The sequence below is a fragment of the Engraulis encrasicolus genome, chromosome 14 (assembly GCF_034702125.1).
Source record: "Engraulis encrasicolus isolate BLACKSEA-1 chromosome 14, IST_EnEncr_1.0, whole genome shotgun sequence".
Taxonomy (NCBI): domain Eukaryota; kingdom Metazoa; phylum Chordata; class Actinopteri; order Clupeiformes; family Engraulidae; genus Engraulis; species Engraulis encrasicolus.
Genome location: NC_085870.1, coordinates 44827454 through 44855329, shown reverse-complemented (window position 1 = coordinate 44855329; position 27876 = coordinate 44827454). Strand labels below are relative to the sequence as shown.

The window sequence follows — 27876 nt, the reverse complement described above, 5'->3', positions numbered from 1 at the left end:
GGCAGTCGTACATGGCTCGCTTTACTCAAATCACGTGGCAGCGCCCTCCCCGGGGAGCACTTCCGGTGGCGTTTCCTGTGTTTGTAAACTGAGAAAGGCTGGAACTCGGGCGACGGCGTAAAAAAAATACAACGATTTTACAACAAAGGTAAGACCATCGGTTCGTTTTATTTCTGTTTTATATTGCACGGTATACGAAATATGAACAATACTGTTACATATTGATTGAATAGATGAGCCTGCATTTTAGAAAAGACCCGATCCCCCACGACTCGTAGACAAGGGGAGGGGGTGTACGCAGGGACCTGAGTCTTTATCGAGAAATCTACGTTATTTCATTTTAACAGTGATATTTGTCAGATATAGAAATTTGGACGCAGGTTATATGTTTGCATAACATTTTACGAATCTATTTTGTGTTAGAAACTGTAGCATAGCCTGTCGTCGGAAAGGATTGCGAATTCAAGTCGATATGGATGTGTGATTTATGTGTGGGAGCAAGGGTTGAGCATGGCTAGCTTTAGTACAACTAGCTAACCAGCACCCCTACGTGGATTCACTAGCCTTTTGACGTTGGATATGCTAACCCTCGCTAGCTGATATTCCTCTTCAATGAATGCAGTTTTCCTTCACAATGACGGAGTAACGATGGACAATACAGAGGAGAATATGGTGTTGATACTGACTGACAGACGCATCTGATGTTGCAGAGCCATTTTTAGTTAATATTTTCTCACTTTTAAGCATTTTGAGGAATGCAAGTCCGATATTTTTGTAATTAGACGAAATCATATGTGAGCTAGACGGCTATCGGCCTGTCAGCAAGTTAGCAATGATGGCTAGCTAACTTGTGCTAGCCTATGTTAGCTGCCTGCCCTTCCCAATAGAAAAAATACGGTCTACCCACATCCGAAGAAAAGCAAGAGATTTACTGTGTAATACCTCGAAATTGAACTGTTTTGCGAAAGGTATGTTTATTATTGAGTTGTATGTCATGTATCTGTTGGTGATTGATGAAACGGATATATTGCAAAACCTTTGGGTGTAGTAAGCGTAATGTGAACTGAAGGCCCTTTGCATGAATTAGTCCTTGGTGAATTTTCCATCGAGTGCTGTTAGCCTACGTAACATCAAAAGTCGAAGAATCTATCGATGTTTAGGGCATACAGTGGGTAAACGCAAATTACATCGTTTTGCCGGTGCAATGATTTTGAAACTTTGAACGTATTGTGTGGCTTTGTAGTTGGACGTGAACTGTTTTCTTGTTTACCAAATAATAACCCGAGGTCATTGAGATAAGGCTGCTACACTTTGCCAGTGGCTGTTCTTGTTGCCCGTTAAACAGGCCAATTTACTGTAATACATTTTGGTTATTTAAAAACTAAATTATAAAGGCCTATTAAGGGCATACAGGGAATTTGATTTAAAACCATTGATTTAAATGGCATCATTTAAAAATATAAATTCTTGGCGCTTTTGGATCAGACACAGCATTTTTACAGTGAGTGGTAACCCATACATGTCTTTGCTATAACTAACACTCAGGATTTTACAGGATTTTGGTACCAGATGATTGAAGTGGGTGTGGCCATTTGACAAACAGTCCATCCTGAGTGACGGCTCCTTCAACCACCTTGTCCCCACCCCTTTCCCCACCCTCTCGCACCCGGTTCCCACTGCGATGTCTCATCTGCCTAGCAGCTCAGTCCGTGACCATATGAAATGGGTCTGTCCTCAACTGTCCACAAACTATGTAAATGAATTACAATGACGCACCAAAATACTTATACACTATACACTATACACTTCTATATCCAATATTACATTTAAATGTGCCACTCTTAATGCATTTTAAATTGATAACTTTTTTCCACTAAGAATTCCTATTTTTGTAATTTCTGAAATGTTTAATGACTAATCACCACCTTTTAACAAAAAGAAAAACAAAACACATTTCTTGAAGTAAAATTTCCTAGTATCCTCATCTCAATGGCTCGCTTGCTGGTCGGGGATGTCTTGGCTCAATTGTACCCCCTCTATGTGACTCCTCCTAGGCCGGGTTGCTTGGCTGTGAAGCTGTACTGTCCAGCATGGCTCTAATGCAGGCTAGCTCCATGGCCGGGCCCAAGAAGATGATGGCGCCTCTTGGTCCTGCCCCTGGGCACCCGCCTCCCCCTCCTCCTCCCCCGGGACAGAGGGATATTCCGGACCGTGGGCCACAGGGCCCTATGGTCTTGCCAACTGGGATGAACTGTCCGCCTCTGGTTAGGAGCTATCTCCAGGCTTTCTTGCATTGAAATAAAATTGAGAAGCTATTTTTCATAGGCTGGCTAGTTTGTGTTGCTCATTTGGGCACATAGTTTACAATCTTCTCAAGGCAACTTAGGCTAGGAGTGGTTATGTCATGATGTTTGAAGTGCAGTGGTCCTTGAAAATGCAGAATGGATTCCTTTCTTCAGACAGTTTATCAAGGATGTGGACATAAAGGCACTAATATATGCTTTAGAACAACTGGAGTTCTGTATTATGATGATGCATGTAAAAAACACAATGCGGTGCAAGCGTTGCTGTATTTATTGTCAATCAAGGCACAATGTTATTTCAACGCGTCCTTTTAGTAGACAATGATAAGCTTCAACTGTAGAATGTACTTTGTGGAATGGGCACCAGACAAATCCATAAGGGTCTATGTGTGTGTGTCCGTGTGCTCAAATGCCTCACAGCTCCTCCGGAAAGAGGGAGAGTTCTCCGCTCCCCGCCTGTTGGATGAGAAGGAAATGAGAGCCAATGAGGACATGCAGCTGAAAAAGAAGAACAGGAAGTCGGGAACACCCTGTAAAGTGAGGGAGCAGGAGGGGAGGGGAGGGAAGGTCAGTGTTTTTCTCTATTTGACCAGCGGAGAGAATAACATTCTTTGTGGCTGCATGTGTGTGCGTGCGTGCGCGTGTGCGCTTCTAGTTCTATTCTAGTGTGATTAGTGTATGAGTGTGTGTTGCCCTTTAAAAGTCGTTTGTATGTTTGTGTTTTGTTTTAAGTGCGTGTGTGTCTGTGTTTTCGTGTCTGTGTTTTCGTGTCTGTGTGCGCGTGCCCCACCGTGCATGCCTTCCAGAGAGAGAGAGAGAGAGAGAGAGCGAGTATGCGTGTCTGCGCCCCAGTGTGAGTGGGGGGAGGTGGAAGCTCAGCAGCAGTGGGGGAAGGGGGAGGGGTGGGGCTCTTTGAAAAGGAAAGGGAGGGGAGGGAGGGACGGAAGCACAATAACTGTTATTGTGTGTACGAGAAGCAGCAGCCGCATGCACCGCCACCACAGCCAAGTCTTTAAGTTAACCAAATGTTTGTCTTATGTTCTACAATACAAGACGCTTTTAAGAAGGAAAAGAAGACACAAGCATGTTATAACTTTGCTCATCTGTGAATGAGTTTCATGTCTTGTGTGCACTGTCTTTTTTCCCCCTCCCGTTTCGCATTTGTTGCGGGAAGCGCATTCCTGACTCTACAGTCTGCTCCTCTGTTGCTGTTATTTGGCCGAGTTCTTGAATTATATTTTGTAAACAGTTGAGAGGTTATTAATAGACAAAACCTGCTTATGAAATTACAGCAAAGACAAAACTGGCTAAGTTGAATAAATTAACTACAATAGGGCCCTTCATTATGAGTCTTAATGTGGTCCCACAGGTCATATCGACACAGCTGTGGTGTAGAAGCCGTTTGTGCTATGATCAGCAAGCAAGGTGTTGTAAGCTGGTTACTGCTTCCACAGACAAGACGAGTTGAAAATTGTAGAATGTGTTAAGTTATTCATTCGAGCTAATATGATACTCATATTTTAAGATCCTAAAGACCAGACATTGTATTACACAAGGCAGTAGTGACCGATTGTTTGCATAAATACTAAATGCGAGCAAGGTTTATGTTAACTCAAAAATCCATACTTTACCTTTTTACATTTACTGCCTTATTTAGCCTATACCAGGGGTGGGGAACCTTTCTCATTCGAGAGGCCACTTCAAATTCATCCGAAGGTTGAAAAGTCCTCAGAGGGCCGTACTATGAACACAAACCAGGATTTCCCCCTGCACTTTATGCTTATATTGAAGGCAGCCACCTTTAAAACAGGCCCTATCTTCTTTAGGTCCACTGAATATTATGTAATTGTATTGCAAATGTATTTTCTAAGATTCCAATACAAAATGTCATATTTCCTGTGAAGCTGCATGATCTTAAAATTGCATCGTGGGCCGGATAAAACGGCCGCAAACGGCCCTCGAGGCATAGGTTCCCCACCCCTGGCCTATACCATGCAGTTCACTATCACCTATCACCACCTTTGCCTTTGTTTTTTTCCCTTTTGGGTTAGTGTTCAGTTTATGTACTGTGTGTATTATTGGTGGGATAGAGCTCATGGTGTTCTCTTGTGCTTTACGTGTTAAGGTGGTGGTGGTGGACGAGAATGGGAACTGTCCAATGCAAAACAAAGTGCAGAAGAACTTCATTTGCGACCACTGTTATGGAGCCTTCAGGAGTGGGTACCACCTGAAGCGACATATTCTCATCCACACGGGTACGCTTCGCCATGTCCTGACTCCCTGAATTGAAACGGAAAAGTTTAGAAAGCTTTTTGCCCTTACTCAGAGAACAAGTAGAATATGAACTAAATTTGTATCCCTTTCGTTTTAGGAGAGAAGCCGTTTGCTTGTGCCATATGCGATATGAGGTTCATCCAGCGTTACCACCTGGAGAGACACAGTCTCACCCACACAGGTATGGGGCGCTGGTCGGTCGAGCCCGCTATTATTACAGCATTCAAAAGAAACTCGTTTTCTCAAATCATGAATGCTCTTTTAAAACACTGCCTAGTTCAGTGGTGACTTAAGATTCCAAATTTATAACAAGAAAAGTTTGATGTATTCATACTGGGGAAACGTTCCAAAAACACAAACAAACCTCAATACCTATATTTAAATTATTTCAACTTGCGCAACAAACGTATAACAACACACGGGATATGCTGGAAAGAAATGGCACTCAATGGCATCTGAAAAAAAAAGTTGTGGGCGTTCAATAAAGAAAATCAAAAACTTAAATTCAAATGGCTTCTGGAAAAACGAAAGGGATACAAGTTATACTCTGTAAGATGTCTTACATTGTCTTTCTAAGTATTTTAAATTAACATTTTCTATCTATGGTTCTTAATTTATTGAAAATTTTATTTTTAAATTTTAGTTGGTCAAATACATATTTCAGTCATGTCAGAGATTAACTAAGAGATGTACTGCTTATGTAAATCTACATGTAGTCTGGCTAAATCTCTCTTTACACCCCTTCCCCCTTCCCCTTCCCCTTCAAAGACTTTAACAACACTTTTTCACTGTCTTGCGAAATATAACTTTGGTCCATTTGCGCCACTGCTGTCCTCACATTAACTTTTAACAGACCTTTGACACGACATACTCGCACAGTGCATTCGCAACCTGCAAGTGAACCGACAGTCGGCTTCTACTTTGCATACTATTCCTGTTTCTGCTCTGTGTAGACCCTCACTAAAACTAGTACTCTGTGCGTTTAGGGGAGAAGCCGTACGCTTGTACCATGTGCGACATGCGGTTTATCCAACGTTACGCCTTGGAGAGACACAACCTCAAACACACGGGTATGTGTCCTCTAAAATGGCTGACTTTTGAGAAAGATTCTTCAATGAGGGTTGTACACAACCCTGAGGGATTGCCTGTACTTTTAACAACAATGGCCTGTTTTTATTATTTTGCAAATGTGATTAATGCCGCTATAATAGCGCATTATATTATTGTATTATTATTTTCATCCATTACGTTTAGACTTTTATGTTTAAAAATCTGTTATTGTACAAACATAAGTTAAGGACATGGTTTTGCTTGGTAGTGTATTTTTTAAAGGGAATATTAGATTGGTATGTTTTGTTTTTTCCATTGGTATGTTTTGTTTTTCCCAAGTTTTGTCTTAAGGTTAATGCTACTTATAATGTAGCTGCTATGGCTATTTAAGTGAGTGTCTACACAGAGGGAAAGTCCCAGTTGGATGAACAGGCCATGTGTCCTTTTTTAATTCTCAAAAGAGAATTTGGAATGCCGTTTTCTTAACAGATACACTGTCGTGACCAGCTGCAGAAAAGCCTTAAGCTAATTCGTTTTACTCTGTGCGTCTAGGGGTGAAACCGTATGCTTGCACCATGTGCAACAAGCGTTTTTACCAACGTGACCACCTTCAGAGACACAACCTCAAACATACGGGTATGTGTCTTCTAAAATGGCTGACTCGAGCCATTCTTTGGTGTGCTTAATGGTGTTAAACGACACATTGTATTTTAAAACCTTTGTCATTGACATTTGATTCAGCCTTCTATTTTTAAACACACAGACTGCAATATACAATTTGTAGGTTAAGGGCATGATGGTGTGGCTGGATTTTTTTAAAAGGGAATTTTAGGCTGTTGTGTTCCTTAAGTAGTAATACAAATATCTTAATGTTATTTTGACAAAGAATGTGGCTATTGAGTCCCAATAAGACTTACAGGCCTGATGACCCTTTCTATTTAAGGAGGCAAATCAATTGTCAATCAAATGACTAGTTCACAACATATATACAACATTGACCAGCCATGTAAATGTAACATGCAGCTCAAAGCATCATGCTTTATAATTGAATGGCTAATGCTAGTTTTTTTGTTCCTTGGATATGAGCGACCAGTGGGAGAAAGCATGTAGCTAATTCGTTTTACTCTGTGCGTCTAGGAGTGAAACCGTATGCTTGCAACATGTGCGACAAGCGTTTTTACCAACGCTACCACCTTCAGAGACACAGCCTCAAACATACGGGTATGTGTCTTCTAAAATGGCTGACGTCAGGAACCTTTTTAAGCGAGAGTTGTACCCAACCCTGAATGATTGTCTTTAAACCTTCTACAAAATGGCCTTTTTTCTTTTCTTTTCCCTTCCCTTCAGTTTTAATATGTGGTTAATGGTGTGGAAAGGGTGTATTCAGCAATTACAATTTAAACCAATTTTAGATATACATATTAAACTTGAGGGCATTAGTGTGTTGATTTTAGGTTATTGTGTGTTTTTTTTTAAATGAATAACTTCTGTCTTAAGTTGAAGTAAGCTGTAGCTGTAATGCCTTTTTAAGTGGGTGTCTACACAGAGGGAAAATCCCAGTTGGATGAACAGGCCGGGTGTCTTTTCATTTTTAAATGGCGATAAATTAAATGATGATTTCCTACCAGATATACAGCCATGTTATGCATTTCTCAAAGGAGCATACGCAATGGCTAATTCATTGGATATGAGCTACCAGCTGGAGAAAACCCTGTAGCTAATGCGTTTTACTCTGTGCGTTTAGGGGTGAAACCGTATGCTTGCACCATGTGTGACATGCGTTTTTACCAACGTTACCACCTTCAGAGACACAGCCTCATCCATACGGGTATGAAGCCCTCTTACCTTACCCCCCCCTTGCACTGATGCAATCGGCTGCACAGATGCTTTGCTTCTCTCAAGCCTTTTCATATCTCTCGTCCACTCATTTTGCACTTTTTGTGTTTCTTCAGTCACCCGCTGATTCTAGTCAAGTGACATGTTGTCCTTCCTTTCGTCCTTCTTACCATTCTTTGACATTTTTTGTTGCTTCTGCAGAATGACCATTTTGGCAAATTGCTGCTTTTCTTTGCTATCTCCTCTAATCCCGAAGCTTTGCGTCTAGCTAATTGCTAGGTTAAGACGTACCCAGCATGGCAATTCACTTGCGCTCGCCTGCTCACTTGTATGTGTCTCTCAAGCCGTCCATCACCAGCCTATTAATACTTGCAGCAAAGCTAGCTGCCATCGAATTTGGGCTGGTATAAAAAAAAAAGTCATCACACACCAAAATCTTGCAGAGTATAACTTCAGTTTGAGTGTCTGCTTCTGCTTCCCCTCTCACAAAACTCATCCCCATGGCATGTGATTCTACACGGCGCCAGTGGAAATTGCGAAACGATAATATGTGCCCCTACCAGTTATGGGACGGGCTGTTCTCTCGCTTTTTCATTTCAAAATTGATTTTTGGATATATAATTTTTTTGCTGACCCATGCTGCTGGCTAATGTGTTGATGCTCTGCACATTTAGGGGTGAAGCCCTACGCTTGTTCCATGTGTGACAGGCGGTTTTTCCAACGTTACCACCTGCAGAGACACAGCCTCACTCATACGGGTAGGAGTCCGTCGGTCCTACCCCACTCATTTAATGCCAAACTGCCCACACAGACGCCATACCAGAGCTGTGTTGCCTACTTCGGACTTTTTTTTCCTCCCCCGATTCTGTGCCAAAACATGGTGTCAAGTTGCAGTCAATTGCAAACTGCAGTACAAGTCTGCTGTTGACCGTTGTTGGCCAGCAGTTTTGTCTTTCACCGATTGCAAGCCAGATGATTGGCCATGAACCAAGAGTCTTGGTTGCCAGAGTTTTTGCCATTTGAAAATTTTAGGGTGTTATCCCTGCAAAATTACCATAACATGATTCTGAGCCATTGTCCTTTTTTAATTTAATTGGATTTTGTGACGAAGTGGCAACACTGCCTTGAAAGTGAACACTTAGATTAAATATAATGACTGCAGCAAACTCGAGTTTGGATTTGATTACGTAAATATACATTTTAAAATCACACGTAATGGCTTTGACATCATTGATGAATTAGTAACGCTAAAATGATGATTTTGGTGCTTTGTGCGTTTAGGGGTGAAGCCCTACGCTTGTACCATGTGTGACATGAGGTTTTTCCAACGTTACCACCTGCAGAGACACAGCCAGACCCATACGGGTACGAGCACACACCCTAAAAATCTCACTCGAAACATCCTGCACACGTGGCAACCTGCACTTTGGTCATGTTACACAAGCAGATCTTCACAAACCACTTCAGTTGAAGAGAATTTAATACTGATGTTCTGTTGTTATTTTTGTGCATGCACAGAATAACGCTGGCTTTTTGTACAAGGTCCTTTCAATGTCTGATTGAAAATCATTTTAGATGACCTTTCATACTTAAAGAGTTGTTTAGGGAGCTTGTTGAGTCAACCCCGTAGTATGACTGCATCAAACTCGAGTTTGGCTTTGGTAACTCAAAACAAAAATATTACCACAATGCACACCGTGGCATTGACGACACTGACATACCAGTAAATATTACATTATTTTATTAATTTGGTGCTTTGTGCGTTTAGGGGTGAAGCCCTACGCTTGTACCATGTGTGATAGGCGGTTTTTCCGACGTTACCAACTCCAGAGACACAGCCTCACCCACACGGGTACGATTACACTCCTCCTAACCCTCAAAATCGAATCACTCTACATACGTTACTGGACGTTTGTCACCACTGTAACATAGTGTGATCTCTACTGCTGGGTTTAATATTTCTTTCCTGAATTCGTTATAACACTTTTTTTTGACCCCTATTGTTTTTTTTTCTGTTGCATCAATGTGCATGTTTAAGATTGAGCAAGCTTTCTTCAATTCTGTGTACAAGTTATCTCGCTATGTGGCGGAGATGATTTTGCTTGTTTATATTTTTTGATTGAAGCTGCTTAGTTTTAACAGGTTCAGTCATCCTGTAGAATTAACCGCATTGTTTTTGAGTTTGGATCTGGAACTCCAAACGGAATGTAAAAAACATGGCACAATGTGGCATTGGCAACAATGCCATCTCAGTTGAAGGTAATATTATTTATTAATTTGGTGCTTTGTGCGTTTAGGGGTGAAGCCCTACGCTTGTACCATGTGTGATAGGCGGTTTTTTGGACGTTACCAACTCCAGAGACACAGCCTCACCCACACGGGTATGAGCACGAGCACACATCTTATCTCGACAACTTGCACACGCTAAGATTTTTGTCGACAGTCCTAGACTGCCTGATCATAATTGACCAGTTTACTGATTTGATACATTTATACCGATATGTGTTTGTGCCCCAACTATACTCTTAAATGTCAATTGCGTCATGGGGCATTTAATTATTTATCCAGACATGGTTAATTATTACACTCTGTGATAAAATAGTTAAGCATGGCTAGTCAACATGTACCATTGTATGACTGCTGCAAACTCGAGTTTGGATTACATGAATAATGAAACTTAACACTGGCATAGCCAACAGTCATGCCAGGAAAGCTGATGTAATGTATTATTTTGGTGCTTTGTGCGTTTAGGGGTGAAGCCCTACGCTTGTACCATGTGTGACATGAGGTTTTTCCAACGTTACCACCTGCAGAGACACAGCCTCACCCATACGGGTACGAGCACACTCCTAAGCTTTTCACATATTGAATCATCCTGCACATGTTGCTGGACTTATCTGTTTTATAGTGTGACACTCAGAGCCATCAAGTTGTTCATAGACTCACAAAATGAAATATTTAATGACAATACTTTTTTGTTTTTCCCCTAAAAAACTGTTGTTGGGTGTCCAGCATTCCATAGCCTTTTTGTGCATGCACAGAATTAAGCTGTTATTTGTAGAATTTCAATATATGGCAACTTTCCTGTATGCGAAAAACAATTACGGTAATACCCATACGTTATTCAATGTGCTCAGGGGAGCTAAGTTGAGTCAACCCGCAGTATGGCTGCATCAAACTCGAGTTTGGATTTGGTTGTTTAAAAAAAAAAAAAAAAAAAAAAAACAATTGATGAGAAGGCACTATATGGTATTGAGGAGATTGTCAAAATCAGCAGTGCTGATGTGGTGTCATTAATTTGGTGCTTTGTGCGTTTAGGGGTGAAGCCCTACGCTTGCACCATGTGTGATAGGCGGTTTTTCCGACGTTACCAGCTGCAGAGACACAGCCTCACCCACACGGGTACGATAACACCTCCTTTTTGCCCTTTTCACCGAAACATCATACACACCATTTTTGTTATTACTGTTACTCAAATCTATTCACAAACGCAGTTTTAATATGTAATATGTAAAACCATGTTCTAACTCTTGTGGATTTTTTCATCAATATCTAGTTTTAAAAGAAACTTTACAAGAAGGCATGCTATTCTGTCGTTCTGATACTTCAGTAAAGGTAATATTATTAATTTGGTGCTTTGTGCGTTTAGGGGTGAAGCCCTACGCTTGTACCATATGTGATAGGCGGTTTTACGGACGTTTCCAACTCCAGAGACACAGCCTCACCCACACGGGTATGAGCACACTTAACATGACCTTTCTGGAAGCGACCTGCACAATTTGCTTGGTTGATCTTGCAACTCTTATTATAATATTCAGAAAGCATTTGATATTCATTAATGCATTTCGTTTCTAAATGCTGACTTTTTTTTAACCCCCCTCGTCATCTTCTGCAATAGCATTTCTGTGCATGCACAGAATCCAACTGTTTTAAATGTTACAGAATCTATCAGATATCATATTTCTGTGCACAGAAGACAATAGTTGTCATTTCCCTCATGATGTTTCCTAGTTGAGTGGATCATGCAACATCTTAGTCACATTGTAGCCCTGTTTATCAACTGCAACAAATGAAGTTTGGATTGGCAACTTAAACAGTAATTATATTTTATAAATAAGAGGCATTGACTGACTAGTGATCAATAAGTAAATCTGTATTACTTTGGTGCTTTGTGCGTTTAGGGGTGAAGCCCTACGCTTGTACCATGTGTGATATGCGGTATTTCCAACGTTACCAACTGCAGAGACACACCCTCACCCATACGGGTATGAGCACACTCTCACCTCAACCCCCTCACTGGAAACATCCTGCATACGTTCATGCACCTAAATGAGTCTGATCCTCAGACACATCCCATGTGTTACACAACTAAATTTAGTACTTAATTGCACATCTTGTCACATTTTTTTTAGAAAAGTAATGTGCATGCACAGAATCAGGTTCTTCTGAAAAACATGTCAAAGACTGAGGCCAACTCACTATGTTCAGACCATTTTATGTTTAGGCATACTAAAACATGACATGGCTGCAAACTCGAGTTTGGGATCATAAATTGAAATAACATAAGAATGCAGAGTGGCATTGCAGTAAAACTTATACCCTTTATACCAACCTTATACCGTTTATAATTTTTGGTGCTCTGTGCGTTTAGGGGTGAAGCCCTACGCTTGTACCATGTGTGACATGAGGTTTTACCAACGTTACCACCTGCAGAGACACAGCCAGACCCATACGGGTACGAGCACACTCCTCTTAACCCTTTATACCAACCTTATGCCATTTATAATTTTTGGTGCTCTGTGCGTTTAGGGGTGAAGCCCTACGCTTGTACCATGTGTGACATGAGGTTTTACCAACGTTACCACCTGCAGAGACACAGCCAGACCCATACGGGTACGAGCACACTCCTGTTAACCCTCTCAGTCAAAGCTAGTCAGCAGAGGTTGGCGCTTTACACACACACACGCACACACCAGAACAGCCGTTTTAAGTGTATAGTTGTGCATGCACAGAATAAAAAGGGGTTACTGACATTTGATGTATAGGTTCATTTATAGAACAGCGAAGGGGAAGGTGAAGCTGAAGGTCAAAATTTCTCTAAATGTGAGTTAGCTTCGTAAATTATATGGTTGAAATAGATTGGTCATTTTAGAACAAACATATCCACATATGGCATTATTGTTATTGGTAATAATGTGGGCAGTGTTGGTTAAGCCCACTAGCAATCTTTACGTATCTAATTGTTTTGTCATAATTCTGTATTTGTATTGAATATCAGTCCGGTTTACCAGTGAAGCTTTTTGATTCAATTTCCAAATTGGAGAGGGCACACCAGTGTGCTTGCACATCAATTTGATGTCTAATGTTTCATTTGTAAATTATATCTGTCCAGCCCACCACACACACACACACACACAAATTATCAATCCACAAAACAAAATTTACCTAGAACTGAAGCTTTTCTCTTTTTTTACCAATTTGTGTTTAGGAAACTCCATGTAAAATCATTCCGGGGTGCTTAAATGCTTATCTGATGTGGCACCAATAGATTTTGTGGCTCCAAATGTACACCTTAGGGGAATGTTGACAACGTTCCAGCTGACATATTGGTACTCTGTGCGTTTAGGGGTGAAGCCGTACGCTTGTACCATGTGTGACATGAGGTTTTTCCATCGTTACCATCTCCAGAGACACAGCCTCACTCATACTGGTATGTGTCTTCTCACTTTAACCTCCCACCCCCTAATGACAGACTGACTTGGCAGGCACTGCCGCTGAAACTGTCACACTGTCCCCACAACAATCTTAATTCATTGTAAATGTCATTGACCATTCCAATCTGAGCATGTCTGGTAGGGATTGGTTTGCATGTTAGGACGTTTGGGCCATTGTGTTCCTGCTTCCCCGTCTAGGCAAATGGAATTATGTAAAGATAGGTGTCAGAACACGTCTCCCTCCCATTTGTATATCCAACTGTAGTCTTCTGTCATTTTTTTCTTCGTCAATGTCTTATTCAGGGAAATTTGAGATCGTTGAAGACTATATTCTTAGATTGAAATGTGTGTATTTATAGAGACCATGAACATCCCAGGTGTCCCTCCCATTTGTTGTGTAACCATGTGTAGCTGTTTGGCAAAAAAAATCCTTCGCTACGTTGTCCTATTCTGGGGAATTTGTTCATGAATAGATTGGAATATATACATAGAAATTATGAGCATTGTTGTAAACAACAAATCTGCCAAAGATATTGTGGGCCCTATTTGTTTTAGACTCCATTGTCCACATATAAATTGGATCAGTAGTCGTAATTAAGGGAAGTTAACATTAGTATTACAGTTTATAGGTAGCTGTCCCTTTTTAAATAAAATACCTTTTTGATTCACGTCACAAAGGGGGGTTAAAAAGACAGCATTCAGAAACAGGCTTTTTTGGTGTGTAGTTGTCAGTCATTTTGACTCAAGAGTTTTAGAATGTAACTGTAAATGCAAGAGTAACAATAAAGGCTAATATGTTGGTGTTTCTTTGCGTTTAGGGGTGAAGCCCTACGCTTGTACCATGTGTGATATGAGGTTTTTCCAACGTTACCATCTCCAGAGACACAGTCTCACCCATACGGGTATGACTACATTCATTGACTCTTTAATACAAAGAAATATTTGAAATTGTTAAGCATGAAAATGACAAACTCGAGTTTGCATGAACATGTGACAGATAGCAACTAGGTCATATTGACACATTTAGACTAATATCACTGCTCTCATTTACATTTGTCTTTTAGATCACAGGAATTGATGACTAAATAAATGGTTTTAAAGTTTATTTCATGCTTAATTGAAAAGTAATGCTAACCCACCATGTAATATAATTGAATTGAATAATTGAAAAAGACCTGAAAGTTTAGCAGAGAAATGCATATGGTTTTTATGTGTATAGCTCCTACATAGATAATGGCCATTTCTCAATGTTCTGGTGTGTGCCCCACTGACTTATGTATATAAGTCAGTGGTGTGCCCTTTGAAGTGTGTCAGCTTAATTAGTCACGCCCAGTGATCGGATATTCTGCAGAGTTCGCTAAAGAGTATCCAATCACTGGGCGTGACTAATTGTGCTGACACTTCGAAGGGCGCACGCTAGAACATTGAGAAATGGCCATTGTCTTCAAAATACTGTAACCCAATGTGCCATCAGTAATGTGTCTGAGTGCTCAATAGTCCACCTTTCATAATCTCTCCAGTCTAGGTCTGGTGCAGAGAATGTAATTAGACCTCCCCCTTAGATCCTTTCATGTTCTATTAGAAAATATTCAATTTCAAGAGCATGAGAAGAAGCAAAATAATTCATGCCGGTTGTATTTAAATCAGAAAAAGATACATCACTTGTTTGTAGCAGAGCACTGATTGGGATGGGTAAAAAGTCAGAGCCAGATGGGAACAATATGAAGCAGACTCATAATAGCTGAATCTGCAGTGGAGATTGGGCAGACGGTAAGATGTTTTCTTACACTGGTGCTCTGTGCGTTTAGGGGTGAAGCCCTACGCTTGTACCATGTGTGACATGAGGTTTTTTCAACGCCATCACCTCCAGAGACACAGCCTCACCCATACGGGTATGAGTCCTCTCCCTGTGTTACGAGGTCCTCTGTACGTTAGGCAATTTTTATTATGGACCCATTATTGAGTCACAAAAAGGAATCTGGATTTTAAACTAGCTCAAAGACTTATTTCAAATTAGAGTTGTTTGGCTTTCTACTCAACCAACGTAATCTACAATGAAAGAATACATGAGAACAATAGCCTCTAATAGAGGGTCTAACCCCTTGTGTAGTTGTCGGGCCAATGCTGGGAATACAAAAAAACAAAAAGTAAAAAAAAAAAAAAAACATTTTGAATTTTCCAGATTAGGTTTCTGAACTCTTCATGGCAAAATTCAAATAGCAGTCATTGAAGTATGCCCCGTTGTCAAAAGAATACTCGTTAGTTTGTTAATGAGGGAAATGACAAATGTATGGTCTTCAGATTTGATCAGTATGAAATTATCAGAGAAAATGCCACTGACGTCACACTATCCATATACTCATAATTCTACATGCAGAGAAATCTAGTAGCAGTATACCCAATTTTCTATTTAGACAATACATTTACAATTAACTGTTAATGCCATATTTGTTTATGTTTCGATATTAAGAATTTAAGCATTGCATATTGAATTGGCACCCAACCAGCTATCCCACGTAACATTCCAAGCAAAATCTTGATATTGTGATGATCTGATTTGAATTTGACCCAACAGAAAGTAGGAAGTTGTTTGTTCACATTGGTGCTCTGTGCGTTTAGGGGTGAAGCCATACGCTTGTTCCATGTGTGACAAGCGTTTTTTCCAACGTTACCAGCTGCAGAAACACAGCCTCTCTCACACGGGTAGGAGTTTTCTTTTCTCCTCTGTACCATTCTGACTGACCGTTCTAACCATTTCAGAAATAACTTTTGTTTATTGTAGCAGCAGAGAAATTAACGAGAACCAGAAGATTGAATTTGAACATCTGAGGACACTGGCTTCATTTCCTTTAAACACTTCTGTGCTACAACTTTACTAACTTGTGATTTTGTCATTATTGTTTTGGGTTGAAAAAAGATTGAAGATTGCACAGTTATGTGTTTGAAAGATGTTGCCCTGTCCATAAAATTTCCTCCTGTCTCTTCTCCCATTAAACAATTCTCAGAAGTCAACACCCTGACCCTAATGGCATTCCAAATATCTATTCGAATTCAAGCAGATGATATTTGCAATGACATGGCCAAAAAAAGGAAATGGCCGTGCAACCGCAGTGATGGGAAAGGCTCAAAAGCTAATTGTGTTAAAGGCAGTAATAAAATACTGATGTGTGATGATCAGCTATTGAGATTTAGAGATCAAAAAAGAAATCTATAATTTGGATCAAGAAACTTGCTTAGAGCAAGGTTGAAGTTGCATTGTTTACCTTGTCACTTTGTACATTTAGGGGTGAAGCCCTATGCTTGCTCCATGTGTGATATGAGGTTTATCCAACGTTATCAACTCCAGAGGCACAGCCTCACCCACACGGGTAGGACCCCTCTTTCTTTTTTATAATACTTAAATTGCAATCAAGTTTTGTGAGGAATAGAATATGAGCTGTAGCAACTAAGCTGTGGAAAAGCCAGGAATAGTTAGCTAATGAATTTTCTAGCTTGCTAGTAAATTGACCTGAATGTATTACTCAATCTATTAAATATTTCAATTCAGATTTGTTGCTAAGCTGTTTTGGAACCAATCAGTTTCTCAATAAAATATTAACTCATTAGCTCAATTTACCAAAATTTACCACCCCAAAAAGAAAAAAACACCCAATGTGGACTAAATGTGGCACAGATACCTCTATACTGCATGTTTTTATTGTAAAAACAAGAGACAGACAAGAATTAGACACTAGCCAACGAATCTATATTGAATGATACAGAGGGAAAAAAACAAATGTTACATTCGTCTTATACTGGTGCTTTTGTGCGTTTAGGGGTGAAGCCCTACGCTTGTACCATGTGTGATAGGCGTTTTTTTGGACGTTACCAACTCCAGAGACACAGCCTCACCCACACGGGTAGGAGCACACATTCACAAAATGTTTTTTCAGCAGCCCTTGCACACCATGTCCAAGTTTGTTGCCTCTAAAAACCAAAAGGATCTTTCATCAGAACCTGCACGGGTGGCAACAAATATAATTTATAACCCCCATTATAGAATGCTGCACTTCATTGACTTGAACTTCTCACATTGAAAGCCAAGAACACCTTCCTTTATTTGGAGTGTTCATTGTGAAATTTAGTCACGTCACAAAAGGACTTGGTTTGCAAAGACTCAAACTAAAGACGTAAGCAGCCGAGGTGGCCATTGTGTTGTGGTTGGAGGATGATGCTGAATGTTTGTGATTTATTTTTTAAGACACCATGCACAAACTGATTATTTTAAGTTTACGTTGAGACAGTTGCAGATAGTCTTTTTTACCCCCCTGTATGCCATTGGCACATGTTAGGGAAGATCCATGAGAGATACATGCTTATGTTGGTACTCTGTGCGTTTAGGGGTGAAGCCGTATGCTTGCTCCATGTGCGACATGAGGTTTTTCCAACGTTACCACCTGCAGCGACACGCTGTCACACACACGGGTATGTGTCTACCCAACCCCACCTCTCACCACTGGCCACACAAAACCAGCTCTCAGTCATTCTGCCTGCATGACCGTCCATAGCCTGTCAGTCGTCAGTCATGGCCAGATATGTTTGCAGCATAGTTATTGGGTCCTCCATTGTAAGATAACAGGTGCATAAGATTGCACCATATAGGGACATAGGGTTCAATTTAGCTTACTGGGTTTAGAAATGATAGCCATGGTGTTTCCATAACAAAACATATGCCCCTGGCTCATTTTCAAAATCTTTCGTCGCATCATCCCCCTTAAACCCCACATTTGCTTGTGACTAATACCCAAATGTGTAGTTGTGTATGCAAGAGGGAGGGTAACCCACTTCCACTGCTTATAGCAGGCCCTCATGTGAAGTGCATTTATTATTGCTAGTATCTGTTGTGAAATACCACTCCCAGAAAATAACAGGGCAGCCAAGTTCCCATAAAAATAACTAGGGTGGGAGTCAAGCAACTCCACGGCTTATCCTGGCGTCTGTGCATTTCATAGTTACACTCCCCCCTTACATCTGGGTTGGCCATACCCCTCTTACGGCAGTTTTATCAGTGTGTATCACTGGATTGCAACAGATTTAGAGCTGCGTGTGAGAAGTGAAATATCTATTTTACATTTTTAACCTTATTTTTTTGCCTAGACGCTCACTAAAACTGGTACTTTGTGCGTTTAGGGGTGAAGCCGTACGCTTGTTCCATGTGTGACATGAGGTTTTTCCAGCGTTACCACCTGGAGAGACACAGCCTCAAACATACGGGTATGTGTCCGATTCACCGGAGGGACAAAAAAAACGGAGAGGGTTTATAGAAGCTGTGCCACATCTTAGTTCAAACACATTTGGGTTGGGCTGACTTCCTCAAGTCCATCATTCACCAGGTACACTTACATTTGGAATTGGGCAAACCAATAATATTCAAAGAAAAATGCTTAACAAACTCGAGTTTGGGAAATGTCATCAGACAGGGTGTGACTTCAGAGAAAAAAAGTTTAGTAATCACTGTAGTCACCACAGGCATCTCTTGTATGGAAAAGGGTTCCCTCTCTCTGATGACGCATTCTTCAAAGCTTGGATTTATGCAGGGTGGCAAGTTTAGGCAAGCCCTGTGGAATACCCCACTTTCTCCATTCACCTGAATCAAATGCCTCCAGAGACGGAGGGAACCCTTCCTTGTTTGAGTATTAGTCATTAGTCCTGTCATTTCACACCAGTTTTTGTTTTTGCGATACAATGTCACGGTTTTTTTTCTTTCTGCCAGTCAAACCCGCGTCCGAACACATTAAGAAAGCATCACAATAGAGTCCACTGAAGACATGATGAAATTTTCATTAAACTGAAACTATTGTACATTAAGCATAGAGCTGTTCAGTGTTTTCTCATGGAAGTCAAGTGATTAGAAAAAAAATGCATCTCCATCATTTGAGTGTGGAACAGTTGTATTACAGGCGAGTAATTGGCTGTACTGAAAAAAGGTTAGATGAAAAGGAACTATTTGTTAATTTTCCTCTGCACTCAGTGCATGGTTTCTTACCTTCCTCAAATACATTGCGTCTGTATGACTAATACTGAGACGATCACTGAACAGCTCTATGAGGTGATGGTTTTAATTGTTTTTGTTTTTTCAATTGTTTTTGTTGTTTTTTTTTGTCCTGTGTGCTCATGTGGTGTTTTAGATGGTGAAGCCTACCTCTACATTCATCAAAGTATACCATTATATATATTTTGTGATGCCTAATTTGCTGCTTGGCATGTGTCAGTATTTTACAGCGTCTCAGAGTTAAAGGGAAAAAAAGACCATACCCTTGCTGGTTTTCTCAACTTGATGCACCACAAGTCTAGTTCATTTTGCATTTGGTAACATGCCTATTTCAATTTTCATGTCTTGACATTAAATAATTTGTTTGTAGCGCCGTTTGTCAAAGAAATGAAAAATGTCATGCGCCGTGTAGTTTGAGAGGAAAGACTGACGGGCTATCATTGAATTACATGGGTATACTTTGATCGAAGTCAGGCTTGTGCATGGCTTAGAATTGTATGGATGTGTGTGCGTGCGTGCGTGCGTGTATGTATGTATGTAAATATGTCTTTGTTAAGTGTGTGTGCGTGTTTGAGGCGTAGGCCTCTAGCCACGTTCTCCACAGAGTGGCACTGACTTTCTCCCCCCTCCTTGGCCGCCCTATGCAGGCGAGAAGCCGTTTGCTTGCGACATGTGCGACATGCGCTTCATCCAGCGCTACCACCTGGAGCGACACAAGCGCGTGCACAGCGGAGAGAAGCCATACCAGTGTGAACGCTGCCAGCAGGTGCGTATGGCGCAGGGCAACACACACACACACACACACACAATGCAACACACACACAATGCAACACACACACATGGCCATGCACATGGGTGTGCACGATAGAACACACTCAGGACCACTGAGAAGCCATGCCAGTGCGAACACTGCCAGCAGGTGCGTATGGCGCAACACACACACACACACACACACACGCACACACTCGACGCAACACACACTCGACGCAACGCGCACTCGACGCAACACACACTCGACGCAACACACACTCGACGCAACACACACATGGGCATGCAAGATACAACACACTCAGGACCTCTGCAACACACACTTAGGTAACACGCACGCCACTTTTTACACCCAGCACACACATTTTCTGCATGCACAAGAAATGTATTCACTCACATTTGTGCACAACAAGGGGAAGAAAGGCATTTACTGACATTTTTGCAACCGTGCACAAGTGCAGTAAAACAAAAAAACATTCATAAACACACACAAGGAAGAAAAAAAATATCTCCTGAAAACGCATAGCTTGCGCGCTCACTTGCAGCTCGCTGATGCATGTGAAGGGATAAACACCTGAGACGGATACAGAAAAAAAAACCTGCCTTTTCTGCACACTGCCTTTTCTGTTAGTGAAGGAGACACGTTTTTCTTCCAAATTCTTAACGCAAGTCCTCACATTTTAGGACTGTAGAAGTAGAAGAAAATAGATTTATTAATTTAGGTATACTAATTAAAAAAAAAAATGATATCACAAACCACTCAATGATAAGTCAGTCTTACCATTTTGTACCCAAAAGTCTACCAGCTACTTGCACATTTTACCATCATTCTGGCTGATGCGAGTTGCCATTTCTGCTACAAACAACACTGGTTCCCTGCCTCTCTGCTGATTTCTAAGAGGCTGCAGATGAGCACCAGCAGGGGGGGGGGGGGGGGTTTAAGAGTGGTTTTTAGCCACAGAGAGGGGTGGGGGGTGGCGGGGGGTGAGAGCGTTTTAGCTTGCCAGTAGGAAGCAGAAGCTGTGCCTGTGCCGGCAGGGCTGGCACGTTAGCACCATAACTACCTTCAAATTATAGCCCACTCACAGGCAATACAGCTGCACAACGCAGCCTCTCTCTCTCTCTCTCTCTCTCTCTCTCTCTCTCTCTCTCTCTCTCTCTCTCTCTCTCTCTCTCTCTCTCTCTCTCTCTCTCTCTCTCTCTCTCTCTCTCTCTCTCTCTCTCTCTCTCTCTCTCTCGCCCTCTGACACAGTCAGAAGAACGTGTTTTGTCAAGTACGCTTGCTTTCTTTTATGTGACTGTTTTCCAGTGTCTCGTTTCTCTATCTTTCTTTCTTCGTTTTCTTAGCATGTAGACACAAAGGCCAGGTGATATTCAGAGCACAAAATGCATGCATGTAAAAAAAAATGCACTGAAGGTGCAAATCACAAAGACATGAAGAGGAGAGAGGGATGACGAGAAAAAGCCAAAAACACACATATATACACACACAAACCACCCCCTTGCGCCTTTTCTCCCATCGAGTCGTGCCAAGCCCTTCTCAATCCCCTCTCCACCCACGTCATCTGGTGCAGAGCCAGACAAACAGCCTATGCTACCGCTACCGCTGCTGCCTCTGCCTCTGCCTCTGCTGCTGCTGTTTCTCCCAGCCTGGCCACAGGAGCCATCGCAGCAAGCTGAGCAGAGCAGAGCACTCCTCCGCATCCACCTCCTCCCTCCCTGCCTGCTCTCTCTCACTCTCTCTCGCTCTCCCGTGCTCTTACTCTGTCTCACTCCATCTCCCCTCCTCTTCCCCCCTCCCCTCCTCTCCACTTCTGCCTGCATGCCTCAGAGACAGAACGCCTCTGCTGTGGCAGTAATATTCTGACAAATTCGGCATGTATCTGCAGCTGCCTTTTAGTGTTACCGTTGATCTGTGTTAGACGTTTTGTACAAACAAGATGTGATGGCTTTTCTCTTCATAGAGACCTGGGAAGAGGTTTATTCGTCTTAGTAAAACCTGTCGTATGGTACACTGCAAAGGTGGTGAAGTGCCAAACCTGGTTAAGCCCTAAAACTGATGCACAGAAGAACCTGTGGCCATTTTGTTTTGGTGAAGCAAGAAGGAAGCTGTTGCTCGCGTTTCGTCAAGCGGTTCACAAGTACCTCTGTGTGTGTTAACTGAAACCAGCTTCTTCATCGAACCACATTTGTAGTGTAGCATGTCCACCCCAGCTCTGCAGGGTAGCTAGCGGCTTGCCCTAGTAAAGGCTCACCTAGCAGCAGTGGGCTGGCCCCTTGGTGTAGCAGAGCAGAGCAGAGCAGAGTAGTGCAGGGCTGGGATGAAGGGGAGAGAACATGGGCGTGTGGATGTGGTCAGGGACCTCATGGAATAGCATATTGCACACTCACAATCACATGCAGATGTCTGTGCTCTTTGTGGTCTATAAATGGGCGAATGCGATTGCTGCTTAAGGCAGGGCAGAGTTTAAGTGTTTCTTTCCCAGCTGTTCTCTCTCTCTCTCTCACTCCCTCTCGATGTTTCATTCGCCTCACTCTATCTCGTCTCCCACACACACACCCACCAATGCTTCATGACACCGTTGCCACCTCACACACGCACACACATCTCCCTTCTTGTGTCCTATCATTTTGGGTTTTGTTTTAGATGTTCTTATTTGTCTTGTGTGTTCTCTAGCTTTTGCTCTCTCTCTCTCTCTCTCTCTCACTCTCACTCTCACTCTCACTCTCACTCTCTCTCTCTCTCTCTCTCTCTCTCTCTCTCTCTCTCTCTCTCTCTCTCTCTCTCTCTCTCTCTCTCTCTCTCTCTCTCTCTCCTCGTTTCTCGTTGTCTTTCAAGCGCCCACTCATGCTACAAGGGTCCAATCACATACTCGTTTCTGAAAGCATTTCTTTTTTCCTCCCCCCAACCCCCCTCTCCACCCTCTTGTCTCTGCTTTTCTCTCTCGCTGTCTGCCTACTCTCCCTCCCCTCCCCCCACCCCCATGTCTCTTCCTCCCCTCCCCCCACCCCCATGTCTCTCCCTCCCCTCCCCCCACCCCCATGTCTCTCGCTCCCCCTCCCCCCACCATCATGTCTCACTCCCTCCCTTCCCCCACTCTCACTCCCTCCCTTCCTTTCCCTCTCACTCCCCTCCCTTCCTCCCACTCGCCCTCTTCCTCCCCTCCCCCACTTGCCTGCCTCTCCCTACCCACACTCCCTCCCCCTGATCCCTCCCAACCTCACCACACACTCCCTCCCCCCCTCTCTCTTCCACTCTCCCTGCCCTTCCCTCCGTCCCTACCTCCCCTCCCCCTCCTTCCTCTCCCTTGCTACCCTCCCTCTCTCCCCCTGTCTGCTTCTCTCTATCGCTCTCTCTCTTTCTCCCTCTCCCTCTCTCTCTCTCCACTGCAGAACTTCTCGCGAACGGACCGCTTGCTGAGGCACAGGCGTTTGTGCCAGGGCCGGGGGGTTGCCAAGGTGGAGACGCAGCCCTGCTGTGAGCCCATAGCCCGTCCGTACCCGCAGGAGCCTCCCGCGCCACCCCCCACCTCGGCCTGGAGCCCCCTGCACCCTCCGCCCGGCCGCCTTGCCGTCTGACATTCCCTTCCCCCCCTCTTCCCTCCGCTCGGCCCGCCGGCGACTCCCTGGAGACCCTGCTGCCCTGGCAACCCGCCGTTGCCACCCCAGCAATGAGGAGCTCAGTGGCGTCACCCTGTGGTCGTGACTGATAGTTACAGCTTATGTCAGTCAGGTGGGGGGGAATTTAACTAAAGAGGGGAAAAATCCTTTTCTTTCATGTCTTTCTCTTTCTTTTTTTTCTCTTTGTTTATTTGTTGTTGTTTTGGGGGTGAGGGAGGGTGGGGGAGGGGTGTTTTCAAACATATGGTTAGTTTTCCTTTTCTGTTGTGATTTTTTTTTTCTTCTTTTGTTTATTTTCTACTTAATCATGTTTTCTTGTTTCCTTTCGAAAAGGTCATGCTACTTTCATTTAATATTTTTTTTAATTACTATCATGTTTAATGATGGTACTTTTTTTTTTTTTTTTGAAAGGAAGGGAACTAGAACAGTTGAGGAGGGATTTTTCAGGAGGGACTCTGTTGTTACACCACAACAGCGAATAGGGATGCATAAATGTTAAGCCAGAGAACCTATGTAGAGGGTTAAAAAAGGCATTGATGTCATTATATTGTTCATTGTAGTTAAAAAAGGATATCCATGAATGGTACAAGGTTCTAGTTCCATACAATAGTGTTTTGATGACCGTAGTTCCACTGACGGAGCTTAATAGTGTGAGCCTGAAGACTGATCACACGTCCCTTGTACATGTTGTGTGATGTTTGTGCTAAAGAAAAGGGGCCGTTTGGAATAGTGTCAGGATCGGAACGTCTTGACTTCGGTTAACTGTCGCCCCTTTATTCGCCTGCAGCACCACTTGATGCGCGGGTGGTCGAAAGGACGTGGCATACACACACGCATATTACACATAACACATGCGCACACATACACATGCATACTTACAGTTGCGACTTGTGCCGAGTCGCCCGGTTTTTCTCAGATAACCCGGGAAACTCCTGCCAGGATTGCTAACTCTCACGAGTGACGAAGCAAGAACTTTTTTTCTGAAGAGAAAACAAAATATTAAAGACAGAGAGAGAGAGAAACTCTTGCCAGTGTACGTCGGAGATGGCACAAAAACTTTAAGCAACATCCGGAAAGTCCTGCCGCTTACTTCTGAGAAAACATGTGAGCCTGTGCTGTCGTTTTTTGGGGTAACCGTGTCAAGGGTTGCCATAAAAACCCCTATTGTGCTTTTTACAAACATTTGAGACAGCACAAGACGTCTTTTCCTAAGCCCCCACCACTTAACCATGTATACAGACTAAATGTGCTCAGCCTATAACAAGACATATTCAATCTTGTGGCCTTAGGATGTGCTAATGTTTTCTTTTTGTTTTTCAATATATTTTATTTTCTTTTTTTTCTTTTTTTATGTATGTTATTTTTACTTTAAAGTTAATGGTGTAATTATCGTTTCACAAAAAAATCATATTTGAGATAGTCACTGCCTTTTACAAACAAGACAAAACATTTTTTCCAAAGCCGCCGTTGTAAAGAAAACCTCGCCTACCCTTTCTGGCACCTGATCGCTTCAGTTACCACATGGTTCATAGAGTAGCTATGCTGCTGTTTTTTTTTCTTTTTGTAATTAATATTATCATCCATAAATGTATCAATATTATCTGTCATGGATATTTGTTGGGAAAAAAGGACTAAAAGGTTGTAACAAGGACTTTTCATTTCTGTCACAGGCAGTGTGACGGGCAGCCCTGATCAGTTTGACCGTATGAAACTAAGATCAATTTGGGGTCCTGTACTTAGAAGTGAAATGACTGGGAGTCCTTGAGGTCATGTTTTTTTCCTATTTGCCTATTAAGTAGTGATGGTGTTGGAGTAACGCTAGCATTGATAAAAAAAATAATGTGTTTTCTCTTTGGGGTAGTCTGCAGTCTACGCGCACGTACGACCCCCTCAAAGACGAGATTTCCATCGTAGTCCTTGCCCTCAGTGCTTGTGGTTGGGTTTGTGTGTCTTAGGAGTCAGTCCGCTCTATAACCCTGTCACAGACTTTTATTATGACGAGAGATGTGTCAATGCTTTCTGCAGCCTCTGCTGTGCCTCTGCTTTGGCATTTTTGAGAAGGGCACAATGGAACTGTTGGGCTCCCCACAGACCGACTATGGGCCAACTGTTACCTATGGGTCCTGCATGCTGATTTATATCTGATCTGATCTTGACAACCCCGTCATTGTAATCCACAAGTGCAACAAGGGAAGGCAGGGTTGCCAAATCTGTATTTAATCCACTTTTTTATATATATATTTTAATTATAAATTTGACAACAAATGAAACTTAAGCTCCTCTTCTTTTTAGTTGCATACTGTAGTAACATGATTTTCTGTTTGTATTTTCAAGGACCTTTTTTTATTTCTAATATGACTTTCAAAACACTGGAGTGATACGAAAGAAATAAAAAATACAGTTTTTTGTTATTTTAAACGGAATTAGATTTTAGAATTTAGACAGAGCCTCTCTTCAAACCCAACACACACATGGTGGGCAGCACCTTGTCCAAACATTTGGATGATATTCATGAAGGTCTTTGCACCTCAAGATGATGACAAAAAAAAGAAAAGAAAATTCTATATTTTTCCCTCTTGTATTAACTCTCCTCCCCCCTCCATCCCATCCAAAACTTTGATTTTAGTGAACTATATTGATAGCGACATTAGTCAAGAGACAGCGTCTATGGTAGAACACACAGACTAGTCTTTTTGTTATTCTCATAGGCTTGCATGCAGTTACAGTCATCAGTTTAAGAGCTTATATTGTTTTTGTTTTTATTTTGTGTAGGTGAAAAATATTTGCAAAGACATCTTTTCTAATAAAAAAATAATGTGATATCATGATAATTATTGTAAAGAAAAAAAATGGGCAAACTAATATGTACCCTTGTGATCTAATTAGTTTTCATTGTATGGAGTGAGGAGAGGGGCTTCCATTATGCAGAAATAAAAATACTTTGTAAAAGTAATTATTTTGATTGGTCGTTCATTTGTTGATTTTTATTGTCTACTTGGCTGTAATATTCACATACTGCTCTAACAAACATCATGTACTCATTTCCACTGATTGATTTAGAATGGGCTTTCTTGGCAGGGAAAAATGTCTGATCTCATGATGAGACAAGCCTCTAAAATGGAGGCTGCCTCCCCCTGAGCATCTCGCTCTCTCTCTCTCCCCACCAGAGGGTGCTGTTTAGAATTGTAGTTTTTTCCATCCTTTAATGATGAGGCTTTCAGCCGATTGTCACACACAGACCACCATTTTGACTGAAGGTGACTGTAGTAAATGGCAGTGATCTCTGAATTTCTTTTAATGCATTTGCCCCAAAATCTAGATTAAATGTGTACCATTTTAATCCTTATGCATGCAATTACTTTTTACAGGCCCAACAGCCTAATTGATAAAACAATGAAACCCTACACTATTTCTTAAGCCCTTTTAAAATTACATCTGCAGAGGTTATATGGCTAAATGTGGAAATTCAGATATTGTTGATTAAAGGCCCACAGCATTTCTGCATGGTATTCTGAGTGCTGTCGGTGTGTCTACTGTTACACACCAGTGGTTTTCAAAGTGGGGAGCTGGGGTAGGAAAAGCTGCCTGATTAGCCAAAACAAAACAAAATAAACATAAGCAAAACAATAATCCCATTAGTTAGGAACAGCATTATAATAATCTATTGAATCTCTGAACATTATGCTACCATTATTATTTAAGTGGGACACCAACTCACAGGCCTATTCTATGGTTGTGAAAGGGGTTTGCACAAAAAAAGATAGTGTGGTGCGACCCATGTAAGGGGGGGGGGCTTGGCTGCAATCTACTGGTACTACAGTATATATGGGGGGCCTTGGCATGGTAAAGTTTGGGAGCCCCTGGTCTAGACTGCTGAACTGTTACAGGCTGTCACTAGGGCTGGACTGGCGATCTGGCATAGCGGGTATTTCCAGATGGGCCTGCACCCTGTTGGGCCCCTATTTTCACAATGTAAAAAATATAATGATATTTTTTTTACATTTCTGAAAATAGGGGCCCACAAGGATTCGGGGCCCACCGTTGAGTCAGTTCTGTGCCGCTAATTATGAGGGGGCCCTTCAAGCCAAAAGTGCCAGGGTCCTATTTCTCCCCCAGTCCAACCCTAGCTGTCACTTTAAGGGCTCCAGAGCAATCAGAAGTCCCAGCCTGCTCAGCCCAGAACGGCCGACCTTGTCAATCTGGCACGCTGATTGAGCGTCCTGTTCCCCCGCGCTCGTGCTGCCGTTCCCCTCCACAAACCCAAACCTTCCAAAATCTC

The 27876-nt window shown here is 42.2% G+C and overlaps 1 protein-coding gene across 32 annotated transcripts; it reads left to right on the top strand.

The window, feature by feature from the left end:
• The first annotated feature begins 59 nt into the window (after positions 1-59).
• Positions 60-26550, top strand: znf740a (zinc finger protein 740a). Of its 32 annotated transcripts, XM_063215852.1 has the most exons (30): positions 60-148; positions 1556-1753; positions 2055-2264; positions 2724-2870; positions 4429-4558; positions 4675-4758; positions 5564-5647; positions 6180-6263; positions 6765-6848; positions 7372-7455; positions 8138-8221; positions 8745-8828; positions 9232-9315; positions 9761-9844; positions 10215-10298; positions 10782-10865; positions 11113-11196; positions 11645-11728; positions 12115-12198; positions 12273-12356; positions 13090-13173; positions 13996-14079; positions 14986-15069; positions 15797-15880; positions 16462-16545; positions 16993-17076; positions 17558-17641; positions 18347-18430; positions 19856-19974; positions 23370-26550. In XM_063215852.1, exons 2-30 carry the CDS (start codon positions 1682-1684, stop codon positions 23553-23555), a joined length of 2796 nt encoding a protein of 931 aa, XP_063071922.1. In that variant the 5' UTR covers positions 60-148; positions 1556-1681; the 3' UTR covers positions 23556-26550. The 32 variants fall into 32 exon arrangements, with proteins under 32 accessions (XP_063071922.1, XP_063071954.1, XP_063071932.1 ...); XM_063215862.1 differs by lacking the exons at positions 60-148; positions 8138-8221 and adding an exon at positions 241-968 and having other exon boundaries at positions 1546-1753; XM_063215860.1 differs by lacking the exons at positions 60-148; positions 8745-8828 and adding an exon at positions 241-968 and having other exon boundaries at positions 1546-1753.
• Positions 26551-27876: the final 1326 nt, after the last annotated feature.

Excerpts from the sequence above, each read along its gene's own strand:
- znf740a (XM_063215852.1), top strand. The coding sequence starts at position 1,682 with ATGTCTCATCTGCCTAGCAGCTCAGTCCGTGACCATATGAAATGGGTC. Across the intron at positions 6,849-7,371 it reads ACACAGCCTCAAACATACGG|GGGTGAAACCGTATGCTTGC; the intron begins GTATGTGTCTTC and ends CTGTGCGTTTAG. Across the intron at positions 9,845-10,214 it reads ACACAGCCTCACCCACACGG|GGGTGAAGCCCTACGCTTGT; the intron begins GTATGAGCACGA and ends TTGTGCGTTTAG.